General features: G+C 36.8%; 1 protein-coding gene across 2 annotated transcripts in view; it reads right to left on the minus strand.

The window, feature by feature from the left end:
• Positions 1–205: 205 nt before the first annotated feature.
• The window catches only part of phlpp2 (PH domain and leucine rich repeat protein phosphatase 2), a 122,994-nt gene continuing 96,970 nt past the window's right edge, over positions 206–26,229 (minus strand). Inside the window, exons 13-19 of one of the 2 annotated variants that reach the window (XM_072279715.1) lie at positions 24,288–24,488; positions 21,250–21,412; positions 16,335–16,465; positions 15,224–15,334; positions 13,105–13,299; positions 12,159–12,390; positions 206–10,945 (exon numbers count right to left, since the gene is read on the minus strand). In XM_072279715.1, coding sequence (XP_072135816.1) covers positions 9,776–10,945; positions 12,159–12,390; positions 13,105–13,299; positions 15,224–15,334; positions 16,335–16,465; positions 21,250–21,412; positions 24,288–24,488 — 2,203 coding nt within the window. In that variant the 3' untranslated portion in view covers positions 206–9,775. Of the gene's footprint in view, positions 10,946–12,158; positions 12,391–13,104; positions 13,300–15,223; positions 15,335–16,334; positions 16,466–21,249; positions 21,413–24,287; positions 24,489–26,229 lie in introns of those variants that run through there. The other variant, XM_072279716.1, reaches the window with a different exon arrangement.

A 26,229-nucleotide genomic window follows, 5' to 3' on the forward strand; every position in this document is an offset into this window, starting at 1 on the left:
ATTGACATTCCCCAATCCAGATTATATTTTGTGATCTGTAACTAGAAGCAGCCTTTTTTTTGTTGATTTTAGTATTTTGACCAGAGAATGAAAAAAAAAATTAGGATTCAATTTCAGATGACCCCTATGGGACAATCTGTAAACTCTTGCCATGTATTATAAATTTAGCTGTGAATAAAATTTCATAGTCATATATTTTATGCAGTATAAATCTTTATTGCTACTTTGGCTGAACAAGTAATCAAAAATACAGATGGATCCTCCAGAATCTATAGCAGCATCTTTAAGAAACATCTTCTGGTATCTAAGGGAACCAATGAACCACATAAATCCTATCTTCAGTTCTCCAAAGTGCTTCAGATCTGTACAATGATGTGCACAGAGAAACAAATACACTAATAACAGAACAGGATTTCATTATTACATTTTATGCACAACTCTGCATGCTAAAATACATATACATTAAAATATTTTATATATTTCAGTCCTGATTGAACCATGTGCAAAATGACCACTGCATGAATTAAAATTACATAAATTACAATCACAGTAGCATTAATTGCATGCCCCACTTGTGTAAATTTCCAGGATAATAGCCACATGAAGGCAAAGTGTACTGAGAACAAAGAATATATTTTTAAAGAAATTTCCCATGAAATCAAAAATCAAAAATTATCTTATACACTGAGCAGTATACAAATAAATAAAAGCAATGTGGTAAATAACTTTACCTGTACTGTAAAAAATGAATAACTGATATATTCATGTGTTTATATATAAAAGTCTGAGTATTTGAATTGTTCCAAAACTGAGGGTAAGAGGAGGTGGTGGTCAACAAGTTCTGCTCAGTGCAGGACAGCAAAAAGCATTTGCCTGAAGCAGCATCAATGACGTTTAATTCTATTAAGTATATATTACATTATTTAGCTGACCACATTAGAAAGCAAGAACTTCACAACTTAAAAGTAGAAACTTAACCTATAGAACTGAAGGATTTTATCTATTCTGTACCGATTTTAATGATAAAAACTAAATTGTGTAATATATACTTAAATGTTACAGAAATATCTTGCTTCCTGCATTATGTATAGATGGCGATTTTACATTTTCTGCAGTTTAGTCATTGTTTTCTCTTAAGCAAACACAAGTAGTACAACTTCAAAAAATGTACCATGAACATTTCCACAGCTGTCGATTAATTTGTTTAATCGCTTCTCCTTTCTGTTGAGTTTAACATTTATCAGAAAATAAAAGGCAAGTTCCCTCTCCTGGTAGCAACTTATTCCTTAAACTGTTATCCTGCTTTCTTCACTGTCACCTTCACCACACAAGAATCTCAGATTTTTTTGACAACTCTGACTGAAACCAAAACTGTATTGAACTACCTCAGCCTGAATCAAGCCTAAAATCCTCATCAGCCTTCAGCTCTTTCCAATCTCTCAAGATCTTTTCACAATCATTTTGTCCGCTAGCATCTCCAGTACCTTTGTCCCCCCCAGTAGAAAATTAAAATTCTCTATGTCACCCTAACATTCATGCTATATTCTTCCTCTCAACTAAATTTGAACTTCACTACCACAACACTAAAATGACCCTAATCCAGGTATAAATGGCATCCTATGAATGTGATCATGGTGTATTTTATCCCCTTTCCTCCCTGAAGTCTATAATTCCCCACTTCTGGCCTGTGTAACTCCCTTTACCTGATTTACCCAATTAAAACCGTAACTTTAATCATCTAAACTTCACACACACTGTGAATGACCTGTCTAAACCTTATCTCCTCCATTTAATCCTCCTGAAAATTCATCTACATGGCCAAGTTTTTATTCACTCCTAATAAATTCTATCTTCTTGTCCAATTATATTTTTATAAAACAACAGATTTTTCTATTTTTAAAGCATTATACAAATGCCAGTAAAAATTTGAATTCAGTGATGTTTTTTTAAAAAAAATCACCATTACCTACCAACTAATAAAACAAACCTTTTACTATAATGTCTACAGCAGCTGTGTGTAAGGCACATTAGTGATAAAAGTAGGTATCTTTAAACTGAGAAAAAGTAAACAAATTGGCACAGTCCCAATATCAAATTATCTGCACAAAATATTACGATTCATGGATGTTGTGTATTTGCTGGATATTTTAAATGAAAGTCAAATTCTGGAGGAATTTTTATATTAATATTCATATTCTTTAATAATTTAAGAACAAATTTGTCTGCAATGGATTAGATAGCAGAGAATTCTCCGATCCAATTGTTTTTCCAACTGAAGTGGGTTTATATACATGGAATCAGGAACAGAAAGCAATACACACAGAATATGGCACTATCAAAATGATGCATTTTAAAATATTACAACAGAAAATTGGCAAGTTGGTATAAATTGTAATCAAAACATTTCTTGCACATTAGCAGGTCATTTTAAAAGTTGATTGAGAAACATGCTTTATTATTTTATTGACAAAGAAAGGAGGACTTGGAAAGTCATTTTACACATCTCTGTTCCAGCAAAAAGTGAAATCTGTGTTCAGAAGTGTCAAAATAATCTATAGCTCCAAGCAATCCAACGTTGCCATAAATCTGTGAATTTTGAGGTTAACCTCTTCATAGTGCAAACCACTTACAAGAAACACTACATGTCAGAACATCCTTCCAAGTACAGTTAATGTATTGTACACATGTTTGTATTGTTCTATAAAGAAATTATCTTATTTTAATGTAAGTTAGCCTTATTATACATAATATCACTGACAGAATCCAAAGGCACTCAGGCCAGATAAATTGAACTGGCAGCTCAAAGGTTCGCAACAGACTTATGACCACCAAAGTGAAATGATAGTGTGATAATTTGTGTTTAATGGACATTAATTATGACTTTTTCCATCACAATTGCCTGCATTTATAAAAACCTTTAACAGTGAAAAACACCAATTGATATAACTTCTCTCTTACATCATACACACAAGTGCAGCAAAATCAGGAGGGTGGACTGGAGGCATGAGATAAAGTGAAATAATTACAAAAAAAATTAACATCTGGTTACTGTTATCTCAGCATCACCAATATAACTGCAAAAAAAAAACATTGCAAAATTTGCTTCATGCCATTTGGTCATCCAAAGTGGTCAAATGTAAGCAGCCTGAAGTTTCTCACCCACAGGGATGCCTTCCCTGAACATTTGTTTAAAGGCTTAATTTTTAAAATTGAGTTCAATCTGCATTGAAATCAAGTGCTAAAGTTTCAGAAGAGAAAGAGTTTTTGAAGAATTAATGTAATTTAAATTGTCAGTTTTTTTAGCTCCTTCAAATACTCGTTTTCTGCATTACTGAGAAAAATTACTAGAAATGATAATTGTGGGCTTCTGTTTAATTTTAGTAAATATGTACTGTTGCAACAGCTTGATATGTGTGCATTTAACCTTGAGTAAACATATTGATCACTTATTAAACTACTGAATAATTTATAGGAATTATTTTAAACCAAGAAGTTATGAAATCAGTACAGAATACTAATTGAGTGGATGGTTGATGTGCTACATCATGGAATTGTCCCCTCATCAACCACTGGTTTACATAACTCTGCACTAGCTATTAGTGGCACAATTATCTAAACCTCCAAAATGCAGCATCTCGCATGTTCACTTTGGAACCAGAAACCCTTCTATCCTTTCATTTGTATCATAACACTACTTCCACTTAACTGGATGCAGTCAGTAAACTTCATCCATACATTTAAAAAATTCATTAAAATTTCAGGTTACTAAGAATACCATTTGTAGGTAATTACTTAAGTATTTCAGTTTGGGATATTTGTACAAAACATTGTCTAAAGAGCAACGTAATTTCTATAGAAATAATTTCAAGAAATCTCCCTAGTAAATGGCAAATTAATTCTTACCCGATCTGATTGTCTCAACTGGAAACATTGTCTGAAGTACTGCTAATTTTCAAAATTAACAATGTACAAATAAACAAAAAGCACTTTTAAAAACGAAAAAGATTTTAACACTTGTTTGGACTGAGCAAAGTGCTGCCTTATTCACAGTAAAATGCTTTTGAATTGGCTACATTCTCTCAGAGAAGATTAGTAAATTTGTGTGACTAAGTCACAATAAATTTAATCACTCCTAGGAGTTATGTTTTTCCTTTCATAGTTTGTACAAAAAATGATTAAGCAGAATGGTTTAAATGTTAATTGTTATTACACACGAAGAAATTAAGGGCCGAACAAAAGCTGTTTTCAATCTTCGATTCTTTCCTGTGAAGCCAAACTTTACATTTTGCATATTTCATTCAATTTGCACATGCATAATATCCTGAAGCATTTTCAGTTCAGTGTCCAGGGAAGAATGAAAGTAAAAATCTGATTAATAAGAGAAACATACTTTAAATTTCACATGATCTGGATAGGAGAAACATCTAGCAGGTTCTGACAGTAAAAGAAAAGGAACAAAGGTCAAAAATAATTGCCTTTGGAGCCAATACTACAAACTTAAACAATACTGAACAAAGCTTCAAAATTGATGAGACTTTCTTCAGACCTAAGAGCTGTTTGGACAAATTAACACATTTTAAAATTAGTACTTAAATTCCAGTGCTTTGTACCATTCTGCAATTCAGTACAAGGACTAAACGTCTACTTCAAAATTGTGAATGACAAACTTAATACATATCATCTTCCTGCTTTGGTTAGCAGAAAGTTTGCTTGAATTAAATACTATTAAATACTGTACCTTATAAATCAATACTCAATATATAATTTATATGGGCATATTCAGTATCATCTGAATATGCTACAATATGTACAAATTAGTTTTAGATACAATAAGATTTGCTGCATAAAAAATTAGAAATTTCATTACATTTTGTGTACTTTGTATTTACAATGAGTTTTGGAATATGCTGTTGCATTACACTTTAATAAAATTGACCATCATTCAATTTGTTTTATAACCCAGTGCTAAACATTTTGTTTCATCGGCAGATTATAATGGGAAAGCTTTTGATTCCTTGATGCTATCAATGTCTATGGTAATGTAAAACACTTCAGACTATAGACTCTCAGTTGTCAAAATAACCTCTCTCTGTGTATACACTTAAGACCCATTGAATAAACTAAGTTTAATGCAATGTATAAGTGAAAATGTTTGTAGGTGCACAGATCTAACCCAGCATATATAATTCCTATGAGGATAGGTAATACAGAGGGTTATAAAGCTACAAATTGGAGTTCATTTGAACCATTAATGTCTTTCCCCCTGCAGAACGTCAAATTATGTGCACTTTAAATAATGGCTATTTTATCCATCAATTAAATTCTTCCTCATCCCAGATCCAAATTTGCCAGATCATCCTACCCTGCACAAGCCATGGTTCCTGCTAGATGCAACATTCAGTGCTGGCAGTCACATATACAGTATAATACCTATGTAAGAAAAAATCTCAGTGCTCAGAACGATTAACAAAAATGAACAAAAGCTTAATTGTCATGAAAAATTTAGATTAAAAATCAAGTAGGTGGGATTTACAAGATCTTGGATTAATACCTATGTTTCAGCCTGCAAATATCACATTAATACAAGACAATATTCATTTCTTAATAATATTGTGCTGCTCTATTTTGTAAGGCAGGCTCTTCAATTTTTTTTCAAGAAGGCAATTGCATCCATTTGATTTGGTCCAACTACCTTTTATATGCCATAGATAGACTCATGGAATTAGACACATTGTGCAAATTTAAACCTCAATGGAAACTTATAAAGGTACCACAACTATAAGTTTCATTAGCATTCACTCTGATTTATTTTATCCTAAATTGTTTCCATAATTTTTCTACTGTAGATGACAAAATGCGATGTCATACCCTATTTATCTGTAGTCTGTTAATTCTTTGATCTTCAGATACAAGTTTGTATATTTTGAATCTGAGGCAGAAGTAAGGTGTCACCAAACTATATCTTCTTACCAGGGGAACTGGTTGAATAGTTATCAAAAGTTGGAAATCAAGGATTTTTTTTCTTCTTAGTTTAGAATAGAGAGACCAATTGTATTTGATTCAGTAAGTACCTGGAACCAAATATTGTCAAATTTTTTTAGGAGGTACATCCATGCAGTTATGCAAGGACTTCATGTAAAGCAGAAGGGGAATGGGACTATGAAATTCTTCTGGTAGGAGCTAACATAGTCCTTATGAGGCAAATAGCCCCCTTCTTTGTTGTCACGAGGAAATTTTACCCTTCAACCAGCTGACTACCCATCTTCCCACATATCTTGGAACTGATGATCATCCTTTTTGGTACTTCCCCTCCTCACTATTGAAATTGTTATCTCAAATGAAAACACTCTTAATGCCTTCATTTAAAACTGAGGTACAAAGAAACTTCTCTGAGGGCAGTGGAAAAAATTCTCTGCCCTGAGGGGTTGCAGAACAGGTGTGTATTTACATATAGTTAAGACTGCAAGCAGCCTCTTTAGGGCATCATATAAAAACCAAATTAATTCCTGCACAGATACTGACAACAGCCCTGGTGCTACCTCACCACCCATTCCCTGAATCCACTCAAAAATTTGTAGAACAAATCATATTAAATGAGCAAAAATTCATAGTAATTAAGGATTAGAAGTTTAAAACAATTCTAGTCTCTCTCTGAGGCCAATTGTTCATAACCATGAATTCTGTTGCACCTTGGTTCAGATTCTGATCATCACGAGGATCTGTTCCTCTGTATGTAAAAGGTCTGTCTTTACATAGTTCAGTTCACCTGCTGCTGAAATCCTTTAAATCTCTCCTGCCCTACCAGTTACCTTTTGGTGAAAAAAAATCAAAAAAATTTAATTTGTGAGAAATTGACAGGAGTTCATGTTCAGAGGACATTGTTTCTGTACACATCAATATGCTGGAATTTGGATACAAATTTATACATTTCATATAGAGGCAGGTTAGACCTGATGATGTGTTATGTAATACAGCTGAACAACTCCTTAAATGTTGGTCTGCATTCCTCAAATCCATTGTGACTGCATGTGTTTCCTTTGGATACGCCAGTTTCCTCCTACATCCCCAAGATATGCTGGTAGGTTAACCGGTTGTTATAAATGACCCTTTAGTATAGGTTAATAGAAATAAATTCAAAGGGGATTTGATGGGCACGTGAGAGAGAACAAATTGCAAATCATGCATGAATTAAAGATTCCCCTGCGACATGAATTTGATATTCACACTCTTGCACCTTGATTTAAGAGGCTTGCATTTTTTTGCAGGTAAGCAGCGCTAATCATAGCATCTGTGTACTTGACTGCTTTATCAATCTACAGTGTGGAGTATGTGGGGGGGGGAGGAATACTCAGCACTGTGCTCCTCTAACTCTAATGACCTTGATTCCCCCCCCTTCCTATTTTCCCTCATCATTTCTTCACAGCTGTGAGCTCAAGGACAAAATCTGGTGCTGCTGCTGCCTAACTGCACCAAAAATGGGTGGAATACTTTTTCAAGGTTTAACTTCTGGCCACTGTCATTTTATTAACATTATAAACTGCAGACAATTCTCAATTTTCTAGATTAAATAATCCTATCAGACTTATTACAGAAGCAAATTAATACCAGAAACAGAAATTAGTTTTGCTCCGTCATTGCTAAGCACCCGGCACATTGTGACAGTAAGTGTCAATTGTTTCTCATTGGTTGGGCATTCAGAGCAAGCAGATCAAAAGGAAGGTCACGTGGGTAGTTTGGCTCTTGCTGGTCTCTTACATATAGGCTAACTATGAACTCCTAATTGCCTGTTCAATGAATTTTCCACTGCACAGCTACTCTGCAGCTGGTTGTCTTTAGTCTCCTACACTGTTCCAATGAAGTACATCTCATCTTCTGGCTGGGCAGATTACAGCTCTCAAGACTCAGTATCAAATCCAGCTAATCAGTTTTTGCAAATTTGTATCTCACTTTACCAGCTGACTTTTCCCTCTTGTAATTTCAGATTTGAGAAGGTTCCTCCAATGTAGACCTCACCACAGATCTTTTGTTACTCCACAGTCTTACCTTGCTCTTTCAGCCAGGATCATCACCACTTCTATCACTTAATCTTCATTTGATCTCTCTTCCCACCCAATTTTCTCTCCAACTTAAACTTTGTTATATTCATGTTTCCTCAGTTCTGATAAAAGGTTATAGACCCAAAATAAAAACAGTACTTCCTGATGTTATTTCACAATCTCATGCACAGTTGGTGTTAAGGATCTCAGCTTTTCCCTGCACGCAAACAAAAACAGCCATTGTATCAATCAGCCCATAAAAGCAAAATTTTACCTTGCTAAAGCAAATTCTCCTGATGTGGAAAACAGAAATAAAATCTGAAAATGCTAAAAGCTTTCACAGCTAAGCTAAAGCTTTCACATGGGCAGTAAAATAAAGTTAACTTTGCTTAAATAACTCTTTGATGATATTGCACAAAAACATCAGATGATGTTGTCACCTACATTAGAAATAAAGTGTTGTCTGAACAAAGTTTAAGTCTTGCTTGCCTAGTTTGAACGTGTAGAAAATAAGATTTAAGTACAATTAAATATAGTAAAGACTATAGTCAAAATGTCTTTGCTCCTCTACCTCAGCATGTTTTAAATAGATTTGTTTAAAATGATTTTAACTGACAAAACCTCTGTGACTCAAGAACATTTCTTACCCTCTGATAAATATATTACAAACTACATGATATGTGCCACCAATTAAATTATGCTTAATTATACAAAGCACATGTGTCTAATCCTCTGAGCAGACCTACAGACTTCCTGACAAATAACGATGAGTAAGAACAATTGCAGTTTCTCTAACATGTAAATTATAGCCAAGTTTTCCTTACCAGCTATAATCAGAGGACAGATTTTTCCAGGAAAATTGTGAGCCAAATTGCACTGATTGGTTGCAATATGAAATAATAAAAACAAAGCATATTCTAAAGCCAATTTGTACACAGATGCTTCTCTGCTCCTGGAAGATGTTTGTATTTTAAATTCAAAGCTGCAGTATTAATGTGCTTCAACTTAGATTTAAGTTTACAAACATTAAGCCCATCTTTCCTAAACCAGGAGGAATGAAAAGGTTGCTCAGTTCTTTGGAGAGCTTAGCAGCAAAAATTATAAGTAGGGCAGAGAGAGCCATGCAACCTTGACAGACATTGCAACCAAACATCTCAAAAGATCTAAGACAGGTTACGGTCATTTTGCATTATTGATTTTAAAATCTGCAGATTTCAAGCTGTTTATTTTGGTTAAAGGTAAACTGCCTACCCGAGATGAAAGGATGCAAGTCTTCTCACCAAAGTGCAAAAAAAACTTAAACCACTGAAAATGTCACTACCTACTTAGGGAAGCTGCTACTCTTTTTTAATTTAACAAAATGGACTTCGATGCAGTTCATTTATAACTCAAGGAAACTTTGTAAACATTTTACACAGGCAACCACAACTATAATTGGATGCCATCTTTTTTAGAAAACTATTTTTAAATACTTGTTCATATTATGAGAAGGATAATGCAGCTTTAATTGAAAATGAAAACCTAAAACCATCACAAGATAACAATCTCAATAGGTCAAAGCCAACACCACACAATAGATTTTGTTTTTTGACGAATGCTGAAGCATCTTGTAATCTATTTTATGTACAATTTAAATAATATTTAGTGATGATGTGATTATATTTTGCACAAATATCTAATATAGTACTATCCTAACCCTCATTTTGACATCAGTGTAATTCCATTGAAAGAATACTGTGTTACAGTGCTGTGTCATAGACCTCCTGTTGAGTAAATCTAGGGTCTCTTTCCGATTCAGCTTCTGAAATAGGATCTTGATGCTGCTTCATTTGCTCTTTCACCTCCTCTTCCAGGTCTGGCGGCACAATTAATTGGTCCTCTGGGTCTGGCTGTGCAGGTGCAGCAAAATATCCAAATTTTTTCTTTGGTGCCTCTGTAGCCACCTCAATAATGTTGTGGCTTTTTTCAAGAGGGACCACAGATCCATTTGAAAATTTCTTACCCTGTAGGTTTGATGCAGATGAAGACTTCTTCATATCACTTCCTTCCTTGTTACTCACTAACAACGACCCACTGTTTATATCATTTTGTTTTTGTACTTTTACATATGACTGCGGACTGTCATCCCCAGAAAGGTTGACAAATAATCCCTCATCATGACCTTGTGAAACGTTGGAGTTTCCTGGAACTTGGAAATGGACACAATGGATATCCACCTCTACTTCCAGCTTACTGCCATTAGAGAATACTCCCTCTACTGGTTGGTCATCATCACTATCAAGGCCATTATCTGAGTGGTTGCTGGAGAATGTTGCACTAGATAGCTGTCGCTGGAAAACACTGGTGGAAGAACTCGGATGGAGGCTGCAGCGACGTTCGGCACGAGGGATTGTAGAAGCTTCCAGGCTTGTGGCTGGCTGCTCATCTGATGCTGTAGACCCCACTTCACTGCTCACTTCAGAAGCAGACATCTCACTGTTGAATTCAGATGCTATCCCACTGCTGGATGATGGGGTGCCAGAAAAATGTGTACCATCTTTTACTGACATGTTAATAGGAGCAAATACAGTTGGACTAGCTAATGGAACTCCTTGAACTTCACATGTACAGTTATCATCCCCAACATTCAAGTACACTACCACAGCACCAACATTATCATGGCAGCCATAGCTCTCAGCGAGGGTGCAAAGTTTTTTGGCTGCAGCTAAAGGATCAGGCACAGTCCTAACAGCTTCTATTGCCTCAGCATAGGACAAATTTTCCCAGAGTGTCTTGTTACCCAAGATAAGGAATTCATCCTGAGCGGTAAGTGATATGGTGCGGACGTGAGGTCTGGGAAGGACCCATGGGAAGAGGTAGGTGCAGCCCAAAAGACGGGTACAAGAAGTAACACCATTCACTTTATTGTCCTAAGGGGAAAATGCATAAATATGTCACTGTAAATGTTTTACTGCTAATAAAACAATTCAACTTCATCAGCTTTCATTTGCTTAGCATCTTCAAAAAAGCAACACATCTTCAAATCCTATACAGAAATATTTCCAAACTAAAATTGACACTGAACCACACTATAAGCTATCAAAGAGATATGTTTTACAGAGCACTTCAAAGAAAGAAGGGAAGATAGAAGGCAGAGAGATTGAAGGATAGCATTCCAGAAGTTAGAGTGCAGGCAGCTAAAGACAAAATAGCAATTGTGTTGCAAGTAAGTTCTGGAATTCTCAAGTCAGAATTCAAAGAGCCAAAAAACTCGAAGTATAAGGCAGAAGGGAAGCTTTGAAAACAAGGATAATAATTTTAAAATTGAGACTGTTTAAAATGTTGCTAGTGTAAGCCAATGATCAAAGGTGTGATGGGCAAACGAGATTTGATGCAAACAACAACAGGAATTCTGCAGATGCTGGAAATTCAAGCAACACACATCAAAGTTGCTGGTGAACGCAGTAGACCAGGCAGCATCTCTAGGAAGAGGTACAGTCGGCGTTTCAGGCCGAGACCCTTCGTCAGGACTAACTGAAGGAAGAGTTCAAATCTCTTACTAACTCTTCCTTCAGTTAGTCCTGACGAAGGGTCTCGGCCTGAAACGTCGACTGCACCTCTTCCTAGAGATGCTGCCTGGCCTGCTGCGTTCACCAGCAACTAAGATTTGATGCAAGATAGTTACACGAGTAGCAGCTATCATTAACCTCAAATTTATGTAGAGCAGAAAGAGACAGGCTAGTCAAGAGTGCAAAGGATGTGGCCAAAAGCAATGACAAGATTTTCAGCTCCAGCTGAGTTGACAGAAAGACGACTAGAGACTATTTAGCACAATTTAAAGGGATATCAGAACCTGTATCAAACAGCATTACATAATACAATGTTTTAGATGTAAATGAAATGCAACACAAATACTGGAATTACTTTCTCTCTCATTTTGATACAGCATCTCCAGCCTGCAACATCAGCTGTTTCTCTTTCTACTGATGTTGCCTAACTGATTAATGCTTCCAGTTTTTCTTTTCTATTTTAGATATTAATGTTAATACAGTACATTATACATATTCCAACATTAGCAAAAGGAAGGCTGCATTAAAAATGTAGCTGTGTCAGGTTAAAAATATTGGAAATATTGAAACTAACCTCAGTTATAATGGCTTTTTGTTGCTTCACTCTTCCAAGTTCCTCAGCACACTGTCCAAGACTGAACAACTTTGAAAGTGGCAGTGGCTGCCCATCTCTGCATAACACTACTTGGCTATTGCCCACATTAGCCACAGTAAGAGTGAAGTAGCTACTGTGGTCACTGGGATCACGACGAATGTGACACAACACAGACGAAGAACTCAACTTCTGTCCCACCATCCCTAGTTTTCTTAAAAATAAAATAAAGCATTACAAGGGGAACTGTAGTAATGTTTGTACAAGATCTCCGATATTAAACAGAAAACGAAATGTAGCTTTGGATTCAGTGGTATATTAGTTATTTAGCTTTGGGATACAATATTGCCCATAATAGGTAGAAACATAAGAGAAAAGAGTCAAAATAAAATCAGTAATAGAAATGATGTGATATAATCTCTAAAAGATTGATTAAATTAACAATGTTTCATCTCCTTACTTAAAGAAATTAAAAGTTAATGTCACACCCTGGAACACCAATTAATGGCACAATGTAATTGAAAAAAATCATTCAGTTCCCAGTTATACTGTAGGTTTAGACTCTGGCTAAGAAACTCAGTAACTCAATTGGTAGCAGCTGGTTTTTAAACACACAACTACATGAAAAGAAAGTAGTTGATACTGTGTTGATTTATATCTGATAAATACATTCTACACTATGGTCTCCCATCATATTTCATAACATGAACTGCTTTGTCTACTACACTGCCACTGTTCAATAGCAAATTCCAGAATTATTCACAGCATCCAACTCATATCTTCAGCACTTTACAGACAGAATGTATCAAATTTATTTCTAAAGGTCAGGAATGAAAAGTATTTTACAATTAAAAGGTTCTCTATTTAAGATACTGTAAATGGAATAGATGGATCTTGATATCAGATGGTGCAAATGCATATTTCTCACCTGTGTGAGACGAGGAATGTGTGAGTCATGTAAACAGTGTCCACGCAGGACTGCTGCAATTCTTCGGCTAATACATCTCCCACAGTGCACTGCAATAAACGAGGAATTTCCATGTTCTTGTCTCCATCAAACAGTCCGTATAATGCTTCTGGGTTATCCCCAAAACTATCCAGGGCAAGAACTGAAAGACAGAGTCTGGAAATACCAAAGTACATGTTTAATAAAAATATTAGTTACTAATCAATAGAGTAGAATAAAATCTTAACACTTCCCAAATACTGATAGAATAAAACTTCCATTACCTGCACCTTTGTTATATTGGTAATTCTGGACAAAACTTTCCAGACTACTGGATGTTTGTGCCATTGAATGTTAGTCGGATTGGTATCCGAACAGATTATTTCATATTAGTGAATTATAAGCATTCCAGATCCCAACTCTACTGAAAAACCATTCATATTACTGATAGTCTGTGTTCCAGATCCCAATCCTAACTGCACTTGGGATTCCTGGCTCACATTACAGACTAATGAGTGAACCAAACCATCAGGATTTATGAACAGTCTGATGTCAAACTGTCAGACTTCTAATATATTTTGGAATATTAATACTAGGTTTTGACACAATTTGATTTCCCATTTCACTGAAAGATTATTCAAAGTTTGATTTATTTGTTTTACTTAAGTTTAATGCCATTAAAGTAACAAAATATATGTACTGTAGAGAAACTAACTGTTCATGCAACTTGAACATGCTGTGTAGTGAGCAACTTATTTGTGACTATAAATTATGAATAAAAATTGTAGTTTCAATTCTTTTGTATCACTGCTTTAAAGTTCCTTCTGATCTTTTGTACTTCACAAGTTTCTGCATATATTATTCGCCTGAACATAAATTCAAAGCATAACCGACCAGCTGAAAGCAAGTAGTGGCTCTTTATGATAGCATTAGACATATAACCTCTGACTATAATGTGTTTTACTCATGCTGCTCTCAATTTTGAGGATGATGTTTTGTAACACACCCCTAATGTATAAGAATATGTTTCTGTTTAACTTCCATATTTTGTCTCAATCTGTTTTATTACTTCATCTGTCCTGACAGAGGCCAGTAATACTTTCCATATATATTGGTACTGAAGGCTGCCTGAACAAATGGACAATGTATCCGAAGACTTGCCTTTGCCGTGAGCATACAGACTAGTTATCAGCTTAGAATGAATAGAACGCATAAAACGTTATCATTTCAACTTTGATTGAAAACCTTTGTACATATTATGCAGGATAAAAATGTTAAAATTTATTAATTTACTTCATTCTTATAAACAAAAATAGTTTTAAAATACAAAGTCACCAAATAAAAAAGTGGGTACACCTGTTAGAATGACAGAAATTGCTCAGGATTACAGAGTCTCTCTTGCCAGAAGACCCACTGGCAGAAGAAATGACTTGTATCTACTCACATTGAGAAAATCCCTCGAAGCTCTGAAGATCTGCTCTAAACTTCTCTGCCAGTGGGTCTTCTGGCAAGAGAGACTCTGTAATCCTGATTAAAAACAATCTGAGCTCCAATCTCTTCATGTATCTGAAAGTTCTGCCTTTATTGGTATCATTCTACAAAAATTTCTTGTTTTCTCTCTCCAAAGCTTCGAGATGCTTACAAATCTGGTGCTCAGTATTATAAACAATAGTCTAAGATAATTTTGAACATGGTTTCCTTGTTTCTAAATTAAATGCTCCTATAAGGCCAAATGTATCATAAATGTTAACAATTTGATCTGCAAATTTTCCAGGATTAGTGAACGAGTACCTTCAGTTCCCTGTTCTCGCTCACCCATTGAAAGCATGCCATTTAAATTAGCTGTCCCTATGCTGTCTTACTGAAATGCATCCATTATCTTATGATATTAAACTGAATATGTAGACAGTAGGTAGATATTGACCTTGAAGAGACTAGGAAGAATAAGGAAATGAAAACTGCAACTTGGGAGGTTTCAGCAGAAGTTTGCAATAGAAAATTGAAAAATGAGGGGGAAAAGAATGTCCCATAGGGCAATGGCAAACAAACCAGCAGTACTGAAAGAGCAAACCGTAACCAAGCTTATTGCTGATGTACTTACTTATTTCGGTGCCCTGCCATTTCAGAATACCCATGATTCCAGAGAGTCGAAAGTCCAACTGAATCATTACATGCAGGAGGCTTCTGATCAATTTTCAGGGTGGTGATATGACTGCAATATCAAAATGTACACTTTTATATCAATTTTTCATTACCATACTTTTCTATACAGCATTCAATACACAATGTTCTTTTGCAGAACATTTCAACAGAAGTCATACATCTGCAAGTTATTGCAGTCAAGGACAAAGTGCAGGTAATTCTAAGTTACCAAAAATACCTGGAGGCCAAACACAAATTTAATAATCCATTCATCTGGTAAACATATCTCTGATTCATTACATTCAAACGTATTGAGTATTTGCTTATTTCAAACATGGAGAAAAAGGAAAAAAAATCTCCACAGTGTTACAATTTTAATTCCAAAATTACTGTAACATTTCTGATTTATTCCAAACACAAATTGGACTAAGCCAAATTTTTAAAACAAATAGATTTAAGGAAAGTAACTCTCCCAAGTGTATCAAACTTGGTTGAAGACAACAAAGGTGTTATCACAGCAACTGAATTACAGATGTGTTAATAAGAGTTGGGGTTTCTTTAATTTCCATCAAATGGTGACTCTGTACAGTATAATAATGGAAAGATTCATCAGGGCTATTCTGAGTGGAATTCAAGTTTGAATTCAAGAAGATTTAAGTTTATACTTATTGAGTCAATCTCTTGGTACTTGGTATATGGTCCGTACCACGATTTTTATGAGTTAAGTATGAGTTCCACACAACGTATGTCCTTTCATTCTCCCCCCTCAGCTAATATATTGTAAACATTTATATATCCTTGAACCTGTTTTATTTCTATAGATGTTACTTAGGTTATGTAATCAATCCCATCCTTTTGCAAATAACAGACTCTCACTTTTTCTGTTTTATGTCTACGCTTTGTTTTGTTTCAAATAACTTTATAGATTTTTTAAAATTCTAATGCTTTTTGGTACTACTGAAAATTCATGAAGATGAAATGTCACCTGCAACCAACTCACTGAATGTTTCCAGACTATATTTTTATTTTTGCTTGAACCTATACTTGGGAATGAAAATTATTACACTTACCTGAATATTTCTAAGGTCTTGTGGTCAAGAACAAGATTTGGGTTGCCAGCCAAGTCCAGTTCCTGCAATGTGGCTGGAAGGGTCTCAGGTATCATTATCTCTGTAAGATCATTGCAACTGAGGTCAACCAACTAAAATGGGATGAAGGAAATTGGATTAAGCAGATTAGTCAGGACGTTTGTACCAGATTTGAGCAAATAATAATGTTTGCTTAACCAACTAGTCACAGAGCAGCAAGAGAATGAATGACCAACAGACAAGCTTGGCACCTATTTAATACAAGTTCAGACATCCCACCTCTCCCGGAACTTCCGGGAGTCTCCCGCATATTAATAGTGGCTCCCTGATGCCCGCAAATTATATACAATATCACGGAAATCAATTTTTTTGAGAGCGAGAGAAAAGCAAGAGAGAGCGCGAGAGTGACCACAAGAGAGAGCACATGAGAGAGCGAGAGAGAAAGCAAGTGAGAGTGCGCAAGAGCGAAGGTGAGCGAGAGAGAAAGCAAGCGAGAGCGTGCGAGTGAGAGAGGGAGAGAGAGAGAGCAAGCAAGAAAGCGAGAGCGCTTGAGAGCGCGCCAGTGACAAGAGAGCGAGGGAGAGCACGCGCACACGCCATGGCAGAGTGTTCCAAAAAAATATAAAACGTACGTCACCCCAGACTACACTAAAGTGTACCCCTGCCTAATAGGGGTCAAAATAATGACAGTGTTGCTCGCTATGCTGTTTGCAACAATGACTTTTCTATTGCCCATGGTGGGTTAAGACTGTAAAAGACATGTTGAGGTGAGTTTAACAGGTGTCATTCGTTCATTAGCACAGCTAACGTTATTTAAACTAGCTGGCCAGCTGCTAAGGAGCGACTCTATTGCAGACATCCCACCTCTCCCGGGAGTCTCCTGCAAATTGATGGTGCTACCTCCCTGAAATGAGTTTTTGCAGAGTGGGATGTCTGCAAGTTATTACAAATAAGTAACTTAAAAGGAAAACAAAATAGAATACTTGAGGAATATTGACTTGAAGTGCATATTATTGTAGGCTGTCATGATTATAGTTTTGCTGCCATTTTACCATTTAAATCTTCTGCAGAGAGAGGTGCTTTTAGTTTTCACTTGCATCAGACTGGATAATAATGCAAATGCAAATTATATAAGAATATTATGTCTTTCAGAAAGCCATCATGCACAGTCCTCAACTGTGATGAAAGATTGAAACAGGCAGTAACAATCACCAAGCAGATAATTAGAAACTAGAAGGGATCCAATATTGTGAAGTGTAAGGGAATGCTTTTACCTTTGTGTGTCCAGCTAGCAAACTAAACAATTAGCTTATAATACATGTCTCTTCAATAGAGATAGACTTTGTTAATGGTCAAATGTCATGGTATACAGTACTATGCAAAAGACTTATGCACCCTAGATTTTATTCAATATAAATTTTGTTTCATGTTTATTTTTGCCTTCTGCATTAGCACGTCAGGAGAAAAGAGCAAATTTTACATTTCAAGACATTAATTTTCCAAAAAAATTAAATGTTAAGAGAATTTTTTTGCATTTCAATAAAGAAAGTAACATCTTAAGTAATAGGCCACTTCTCAAATAAAAACTTGACTACTTTGTAGGTATATGGCCCTGTGAAGGTGTGTTTAGACATTTTTAGTCTCTCCCTCTCCCAGTGTAGAGTGCCGTCCTGCTTCAAAACATCCACCATAGTCCCTGTACCTAAAAAGACCAAGGTAACATGTCTGAATGACCAGCATCCTGTCACACTCACCTCAATAATAAGCAAATGCTTTGAGAGGATGATCAAGGACTACATCTGCAGCATGCTACCACCCACACTGGACCCCCTACAATTTGCCTACTGCCACAACCGATCGACAGATGACACACAAGCCACAGCTCAACACACCATCCTTACACATCTGGAGAAGAAGGATGCTTATGTGAAAATGCTGTTCTTGGACTACAGTTCAGCATTCAACACCATAGTTCCCTCCAGGCTCGACAAGAAGCTCCGAGACCTTGGCCTTCACCATGCCTTGTGCAGCTGGATCATGGATTCCTGTCAGATCGCTGGCAGGTGGTAAGAGTGGGCTCTCACCTCCAACCCTCTGACCCTCAACACAGATGCTCCACAGAGCTGTGTCCCAAGCCCCCTCCTTTACTCTCTGTATACCCATAACTGTGTCGCCACCTACAGCTCCAATCTGCTAATTAAGTTTGCTGATGATACATTGATCGGCCTAATCTCAAATAATAACGAGGCGGCTACAGCGAAGAAGTCATCACCCTGACACAGTGGTGTTAAAGGAAACAGCCTCCCCCTCAATGTTGCAAAAACAGAGGAACTGGTTGTGGACTACAGGAGGAATGGAGACAGACTAACTCCTATAGACATCAATGGATCTGGGGTTGAGAGGATGAACAGCTTTAAGTTCCTCGGCGTACACGTCACCGAGGATCTCCCGTGGTCTGTACATACTGGTTTTGTGGTGAAGCATAACAGCACTTCTTTCACCTCAGATGGTTTGAAGAAGTTTGGAATAGGCACCCAAATCCTAAGAACTTTCTACAGGGGCACAATTGAGAGCATCCTGACTGGCTGCATCACTGCCTGGTATGGGAACTGTATCTCCCTTAATCGCAGGAGAGTGGTGCGGACAGCCCAGCACATCTGTGGATCTGAACTTCCCACTATTCAGGACATTTATACACACAGGTGTGTAAAAAGAGCCCGAAGGATCACTGGGGACCTGAGTCACCCCAACCACAAACCATTCCAGCTGCTACCATTCTGGAAATGGTACCTCAGCATAAAAGCCAGGACCAACAGGCTCCAGGACAGCTTCTTCCACCAGGCCATCAGACTGATTAATTCACACTGATACAATTATATTTCTATGTTATATTATCCTGTGGTATATACTATTTATTACAAATGACTAAAAACTGCACATTGCATACTTAGACAGAGATGTAGCTTAAAGATTTTTACTCCTCGTATGTGAAGTATGTAAGTAATAAAGTCAATTTAATTCAATATTGAATGACACGAGTTGAATGAATTAAACTGATTAACTGAAACAGAAACGGGTGTAGGAGGAATCAAACCGGGCAAAGGACTGCTGCAGAAGTAACAGCTTAACTTTCAAATCATCTATTCTTACACCATGACAATAGTGAGCATAGCACCAAGACAAAGTGGTTATTCTGCATCAGCAAGGTCTCTCCAAAACAGAAATTTCAAAGCAGACAGGAGTTTCAAGATGTGCTGTTCAAGCTCTTCTGAAAAAGCACAAAGAAACACGCAGGGTTGAGAATCTGAAATGTGGCAGTCAGCCATGGAAACTGAGCACAACAGACAGATACACCAAACTGATGTCCCTTGTAAATCTGAAGTCCAGCACCGCTATTAGTTCTGTGGCAGGTGGAATGCAGTATTGGGAAATGTATGATAATGCATTTGGTAAAAGGAACAAAAGCACAGACTATTATCTAAATGGGGAGAAGATTCAAACATCAGAGGTGCAAAGGGACTTAGGAGTCCTCGTGCAATACTCCCAGAAAGTTAATTCACAGGTTGATTCTGTGGTAAAGGAGGCAAATGCAATGTTGGCATTTATTTCAAGGGGAATAGAATGTAGAAAAACAAGGAGATAATGCTGAAGCTTTATAAGACACTAGTCAGGACACACGTGGAATATTGTCAAGAGTTTTGGGCCCTTTATCTCAAAGGATGTATTGTCATTGGGAAGAGTCCAGAGGAGGTTCACGAGGATGATTCCAGGAATGAGGGGATTAAAATATGTGGAGAGTTTGGCAGCTTTGGGCCTGTACTCACTGGAATTTAGAAGAATACAGGGGGATCTCATTGAAACCTACCGAATGTTGAAAGGACTGGATAAGGTGGATATGGAGAGGATGTTTCCTCTTTTGGGGGCATCCAGAACTAGAGGGCACAGCCTCAAAATTGATGGGCACATGTAAGGAGGAATTTTTTTTTTTAGCCAAAGAGTGGTGAATCTGTGGGATGCTCTACCACAGAATGTGGTGGAGGCCATGTCCATGAGTATATTTAAAGTGAAAGTTGTAGTTTCCTGATTGGTCATGGCATCAGGGGATATGGTGAGAGGGCAGGTGTATGGGGTTGAATGGGATCTGGGATCAGCCATGATGAAATGGCAGAATGGACTCGATGGGCTGAATGGCCTAATTTTCCTCCTATGTCTTATGGTTTTATAAGGAACTACAATATCTTCAGTGAACAGCTTGTATGGCCTCCACAGAGACCTGATCTCAACAGCATTCAGACCTTCTCAGATTAGCTGGAGAGAAAGCAAGCAAGCAAGACAGCCACAGTCTGCAGCAGAAATGTGGCAAGTACCCCAAGATGCTTGGAACAACGTTCCAGCCAATTTTTCTTTATATATAAAACTGCACTAGGCATACCTAAGGGAATTGATGCAGCTTTAAAGGCAAAGGGCGGTCTCACCAAATACTGATTTGATTTAGTTTTTTTTTTAATTGTTTACTGTTCTTTACAGATTTTTTGATATTTAGAAACTTTGTTACTTTTGAAAGCATCTTCACTCTACAGAATTCTTTTACGTTCCTAAGTCTTTTGCACAGTACTGTATATCTACAAATACTGTATAGCTATTAAAAATTCCAGTTTCCAACTTATAAATGCATCTCTGCAATTATATTTAATACATGTTAATATGCCATTATGCATTATAGGCCATTTTTTAACCAAACTTTGGATCCATGATTAGAAAACAACAATGACTATAAAAGAACGTTAAATGATATCTGTGTAAAATTATACCAAGCTCTGGGTAAACAAATAGCCATGGTGGGTTGAATACGGTATCATTAAACACTTGTCAGAACAATTCAAAACATATTTTGCACCTTGATCTCAGGTAATTGTAAGATCTCTGGAAAGACTGCAATGTTATTGGAGTGAACAATGAGTGTGTGCAATCGCTTGCAGTTGGTTATGGTGGTAGGAATAGCCTTCAGTTTGTTCCCACTTAGATTCAGTTCTTCTAGTAACTCTAACTTTGACAGTTTACTATAAGAAAAAAATAGAAGTAGTTAATAGATTTGAATACCACTTTTTTAAAATCATTAAATCATTACCAGCTATTAATGATTTGTAAAGCATAAACTCAAGAGATTTTGCAGATGCTAGAAATCCAGAGTGATACACACAAAATGCTGGAGGAACTTAGCAGGTCAGGCAGCGTCTATGGAGGGAAGTGTCCACACTTTATTTCTCTCCATAGATGCTGCCTGACTTGCTAAGTTCCTCCAGCATTTTGTGTGTGATTAGTAAGTGGTTGCTTTACATTTGAAACTTTACATTGAATTCACCCCAAACAACAAATGAACTTCGTGGTGATTTGTCTCAACTTATTATACCACTAAATATTCTATTTATTATCCACAGAGCTCCTAGCAATAGCAAAGGTGAATACATCCAAGACTGTTGGCAACAAGATTAAGACATCATAACATACAACAGTCAAACCGTTAATGGATATAACAAATTCTTTACAAGCTGCAGTGGCATGTTTCACTACTTGTCAGGAAACACTATATCAAATGCAACACATATCACGGCAAAGAGGATTTAATGAAGACCACGTGTTCGGACATGATATATCTCACCATTCCTAGTGATACACAGCTGACCTTGCGAATACACATTTCTACAGACAAGTCAGGAGATATTGAGGACTTGGTGTATTTTTATATTTATCTTATGCAGGTCTTCAAGCAGCAACTTGATTCATTAAACCAATTTCCATCTTATCAATTAGGCCTGGTCTTCTGGCTGGTAATGGATTAAAGGGATGTATTTAGGAATCTGAGGGAAGTATTGGAGGATATCACAGGAATACTGACGGTAGTCATTCAATGTTCTTTGAATAAAGCAGGGGTGTCAGATGACCAGAGAGTGGCAAATGTTACTCTCTTTTTCCAAAAATAGAGGAAGGATGACCCAGCTTAACTTTACTGGTGGGAAACCTTTAAGAAACATTGATTCTGGACAGGATTATTCACCATAGTGAAGAAAATAGATTAATTAAGGGAAGCTGATATTTATTAAACAACTCATATCATGTTTAACCAATTTGATACAACTTTTTTTTTGATGAGGTAACAGAGTGGATGAGGATAATGCAGGTGTACAAAAATTGCTAGAATACTTTTGGTAAGGTGCTGTTTAGCAGGCTTTTCAGTTAAGTTGAAGTACATGGCATAAACATTGCATGGATGCAGATAAAAGTTGCTTTGAGAAAAACTGAGAGTAACGATGAATAACTGTTTTCCAGACTGGAGAAAGGTGAAAAGAGGTATTTCTCAGGAATGCAAGCCATAAGTTCCAAATTTGCAGATGCCACAAAACCAGGCAGTCGTGTTAGTAACAGAGGACAGCAATAGATTGTAGCAGAATACAGACAGGTTCATCATACGAGCAGATGTGTGAGAGTTGAAGTTTCATGCAGATAAATCTGAAGTGAGGTATTTTGGTGAGAAAATGAGAAGTAATATAGAATAATGGATACATTCCAAAAGATGTGCATGATCAAAAGGAACTTGGGACATTTGGTGCAAATCATTGGAAGTGGCAGGGAGATCAAGAAAGTGGAAAAGCTAGCATAATTCTGGGCTTAATCAACCGATACAAAGAATACAAAAGAGAGAAATGATACCGAATCTTTATTAAGTACTAGTCAGATCTCAGCCTAGTCATTCTCAATTCTAGTCACTTCATTATTGGAGATGTTGGAGAGGATCCAGGGGAAATTTAAGAGAATGTTTCTGGGATGAGAGACTATGATTATAATGACAGATTGGAGAGGCTGGGATTATTTTCTTTGGAAAAGGCAGAGGGGTAATGCGATAGGGTTAAGATGTTATGTTACAACTATACAAGACATTGGTGAGACCACATTTGGAGCATTCGGTGCAGTTCTGGTTGCAAAGCTTCAAGATGAACAATGACAGAACTTCCTTGGGCAGTTCTACACTGTGGGTCACTATCTGCCACTGTGCAACAAACCTGCCCTGTCGCCACTTCCAGGGTATAGCTCAATCTACTTAGCAAGAGGTATTCCAGGATGTAATATAATTGAGAGCAGTATAATGGGACTTCAGCTGCATGAATCATCAAGAGTCATCTCTGGCTTGGTAACGTAGACTGATGTCCAGAATCTATTGGCCCAATAACATACAAGGTCCTGGAATGTTTTCTGCTAAATAAACTCAGCTATGCTCTGGAAACAATTCTATTATCTGTTCAGCTTTATTTGGCATGCTGAAGCTGGGCATATAATTCACTGTCCCCAGCTCACTTCACTGCTCCTTCTCCATCACTCCCTATGATAATTACTATGACAATTTCAATCTCTAACATGTTAATTGTTACATAATCTACACCAGTATAGTCTACCAGTTATTCAGACATGGAAGCTATCAAAACACTGTTATTCAATATTACACAAAATTACATTGAATTTACAGTAATAGTGCTTTAACCCAAATTGTCTATATCAATGTTTATCTTTCAAACAATCAACAGCCACTGTTAATTTGAACCTTACAGCGTGTCATTCTGTTCTTTATTTGTCCCCTCATGTGCATATCATATTATATGAACATTTTTGCTTTGAAGTTACTGATCAGCTACCTATATTCAATAATTTAATTTAATTTCTTTCAGTTAGCTTCCCATAGCCAGGCAGAAAACAACTGGGCTTGAACTAAAGGATTATTGACTAATGACATCCGTATTTGGGAACAGCCTATCCACTCCTTCAAATTGACGCATGTTATTTACTTTATGTTTGGATGAGTTTCAAACCTAAGACTGAGGATTCTGTCAATATTGGTTAAACAGCCACTGAGTGCTGGATGTATGAAGAGAAATAGTGCTTTACCTGGCTGGGAATGACTGAAGTTGGTTGTAAGCCAAATGGAGTACTCGAAGGCGTGGATGTCCAGTCAGTGTTGATACATACTTATCAGTCAAGTTGTTTCCAGTTAAGTAAAGTTCTTGCAGCATACTGAGACTCTCTTCAGTATCACTGCTAACAGGCAGCGATTCCAGATTGTTTGCAGACACGTTGAGACATCGTAAGCTAAAAGAAATAAAATATATATTTTTCAATGGAGTATTAAAGGATGCAGTTAAGTTTATTTTTTATATTATATTATTCTTGGATGTGAACATCCAAGCCTATGAAAAGTGATGATGTGCTGACTTTTGGTACTGCTACATTCCATGTGAAAAAGGTATCCCCATAACTCTGATCGTTAGGGAGTTCTTGGAATTTCCAAGGTAACAATAAAAGAATGATTATTTAAATTCAAGTCAGCTCGTGTTCATTTGGAAGAAAGCATAAAAGTGACAGGGTTCTCGTACAGCTTTTGCCCTTGACCTTTAGTTGGGAAGATAGAAGTTTAGGGAGTACAGAGGAAAAAATCCAAATATTCTGTGGAGCATCTTGCAAACAGGACACAGAGCAACTCTAGTATGTCAGTGGCAGAGAGGGTGGGCATTCAGGTTAGTAATGAAGCAAAAGTAAAATCAACTGTATTTACACTAGATAACATCATTCCTTCTCATGTGAGGTGCCAGTAGACTGGAGGGTACTGAATATTGTGTCTTTATTTAAGAAGGATGGAAAGGGCTATAGGGCTATTAAAACAAAAACTTCACGCCATCTTAAACTTCTTCCCCTGGGCGGTTAATCTGACAAACAATTCTAGTCAGTGCCCTCAAACCCCACTCTAATACTTCAGTTACTGCACCATAAACACTTTAACCCACTTCTTATAATGTTGTTTACATTGTAAATACATGCTGCTATTCATGTATTTATGCACATTTTATTCCATATCTGTATTTTAACCTTAATTTTTAATGTATTTCTTTGTTCTGTATAATTGTTGAATGTTGTTTTTTGTTGTGTATTGTGCCAACACATCACAACAAATTCCTAATACATTAAATGTACATGGCACATAAAGTTGATCCTTCATCCTTGATCCAAAGAAAAACCTGGGAACTATAGATGAGTAGGAACATGGAACAAACATTACAGCACAGTACAGGTGATTCAGCTATGATGTTGTACCAACATTTTAACCTATTCTAAGATCAGTCACAATCCTTTCCCTCTCACAGAGCCCACCATTTTTCCATCATCCATGTGCCTTCCTAAATGTCTTTTAAATGTCCTAATGCATCTGCCTCTACCACCACTGCAAGCAGTGCATTCCACACACCCACCACGCTGTGTGTAAAAAAAATCTACCTCTGAAAACCCCCTTTATTTTCCTCCAATTACCTTAGAATTATGCCCCCTCGTATGAGCCATTTCCTCTCTGGGATAAAGTCTCTGGCCATCCACTTGACCTATGCCTCTTATTATCTTGTGCACCTCTATCAAATCACCTCTCATCCTCCTTTGCTCCAATTAGCTCCAGCTCATTTAGCCTGTCCTCATAGTCAGGCTCTCCATTCCAGGTAGCTTCCTGATAAATCTCCTCTGCACCACATTCTTCCTATAAGGAGGCGACCAAAACTGAACACAACATTCCAAGTGTGATATAACCAGGATTTTAGAGCTGCAACATTATCTTGCAGCTCTTGAACTAAATCCCCCAACTAATGAATGCCAATATCACCATACACCTCAACAACCTTATCAACTTTGAGGAAGCTATGGACACAGACCCCAAGATCCCTCTGTTCCTCCACAATGTCAATAATCCTCCCATTAACCCTGCATTCGGTTTTTAAATTCCATCTTCCAAACTGAATCACTTCACATTTTTCAAGGTTGAACTCATGTGATAGATGGATATAAAGGAAAG

The sequence above is a fragment of the Mobula birostris genome, chromosome 15, assembly GCF_030028105.1.
Source record: "Mobula birostris isolate sMobBir1 chromosome 15, sMobBir1.hap1, whole genome shotgun sequence".
Classification (NCBI taxonomy): Eukaryota; Metazoa; Chordata; class Chondrichthyes; order Myliobatiformes; family Myliobatidae; genus Mobula; species Mobula birostris.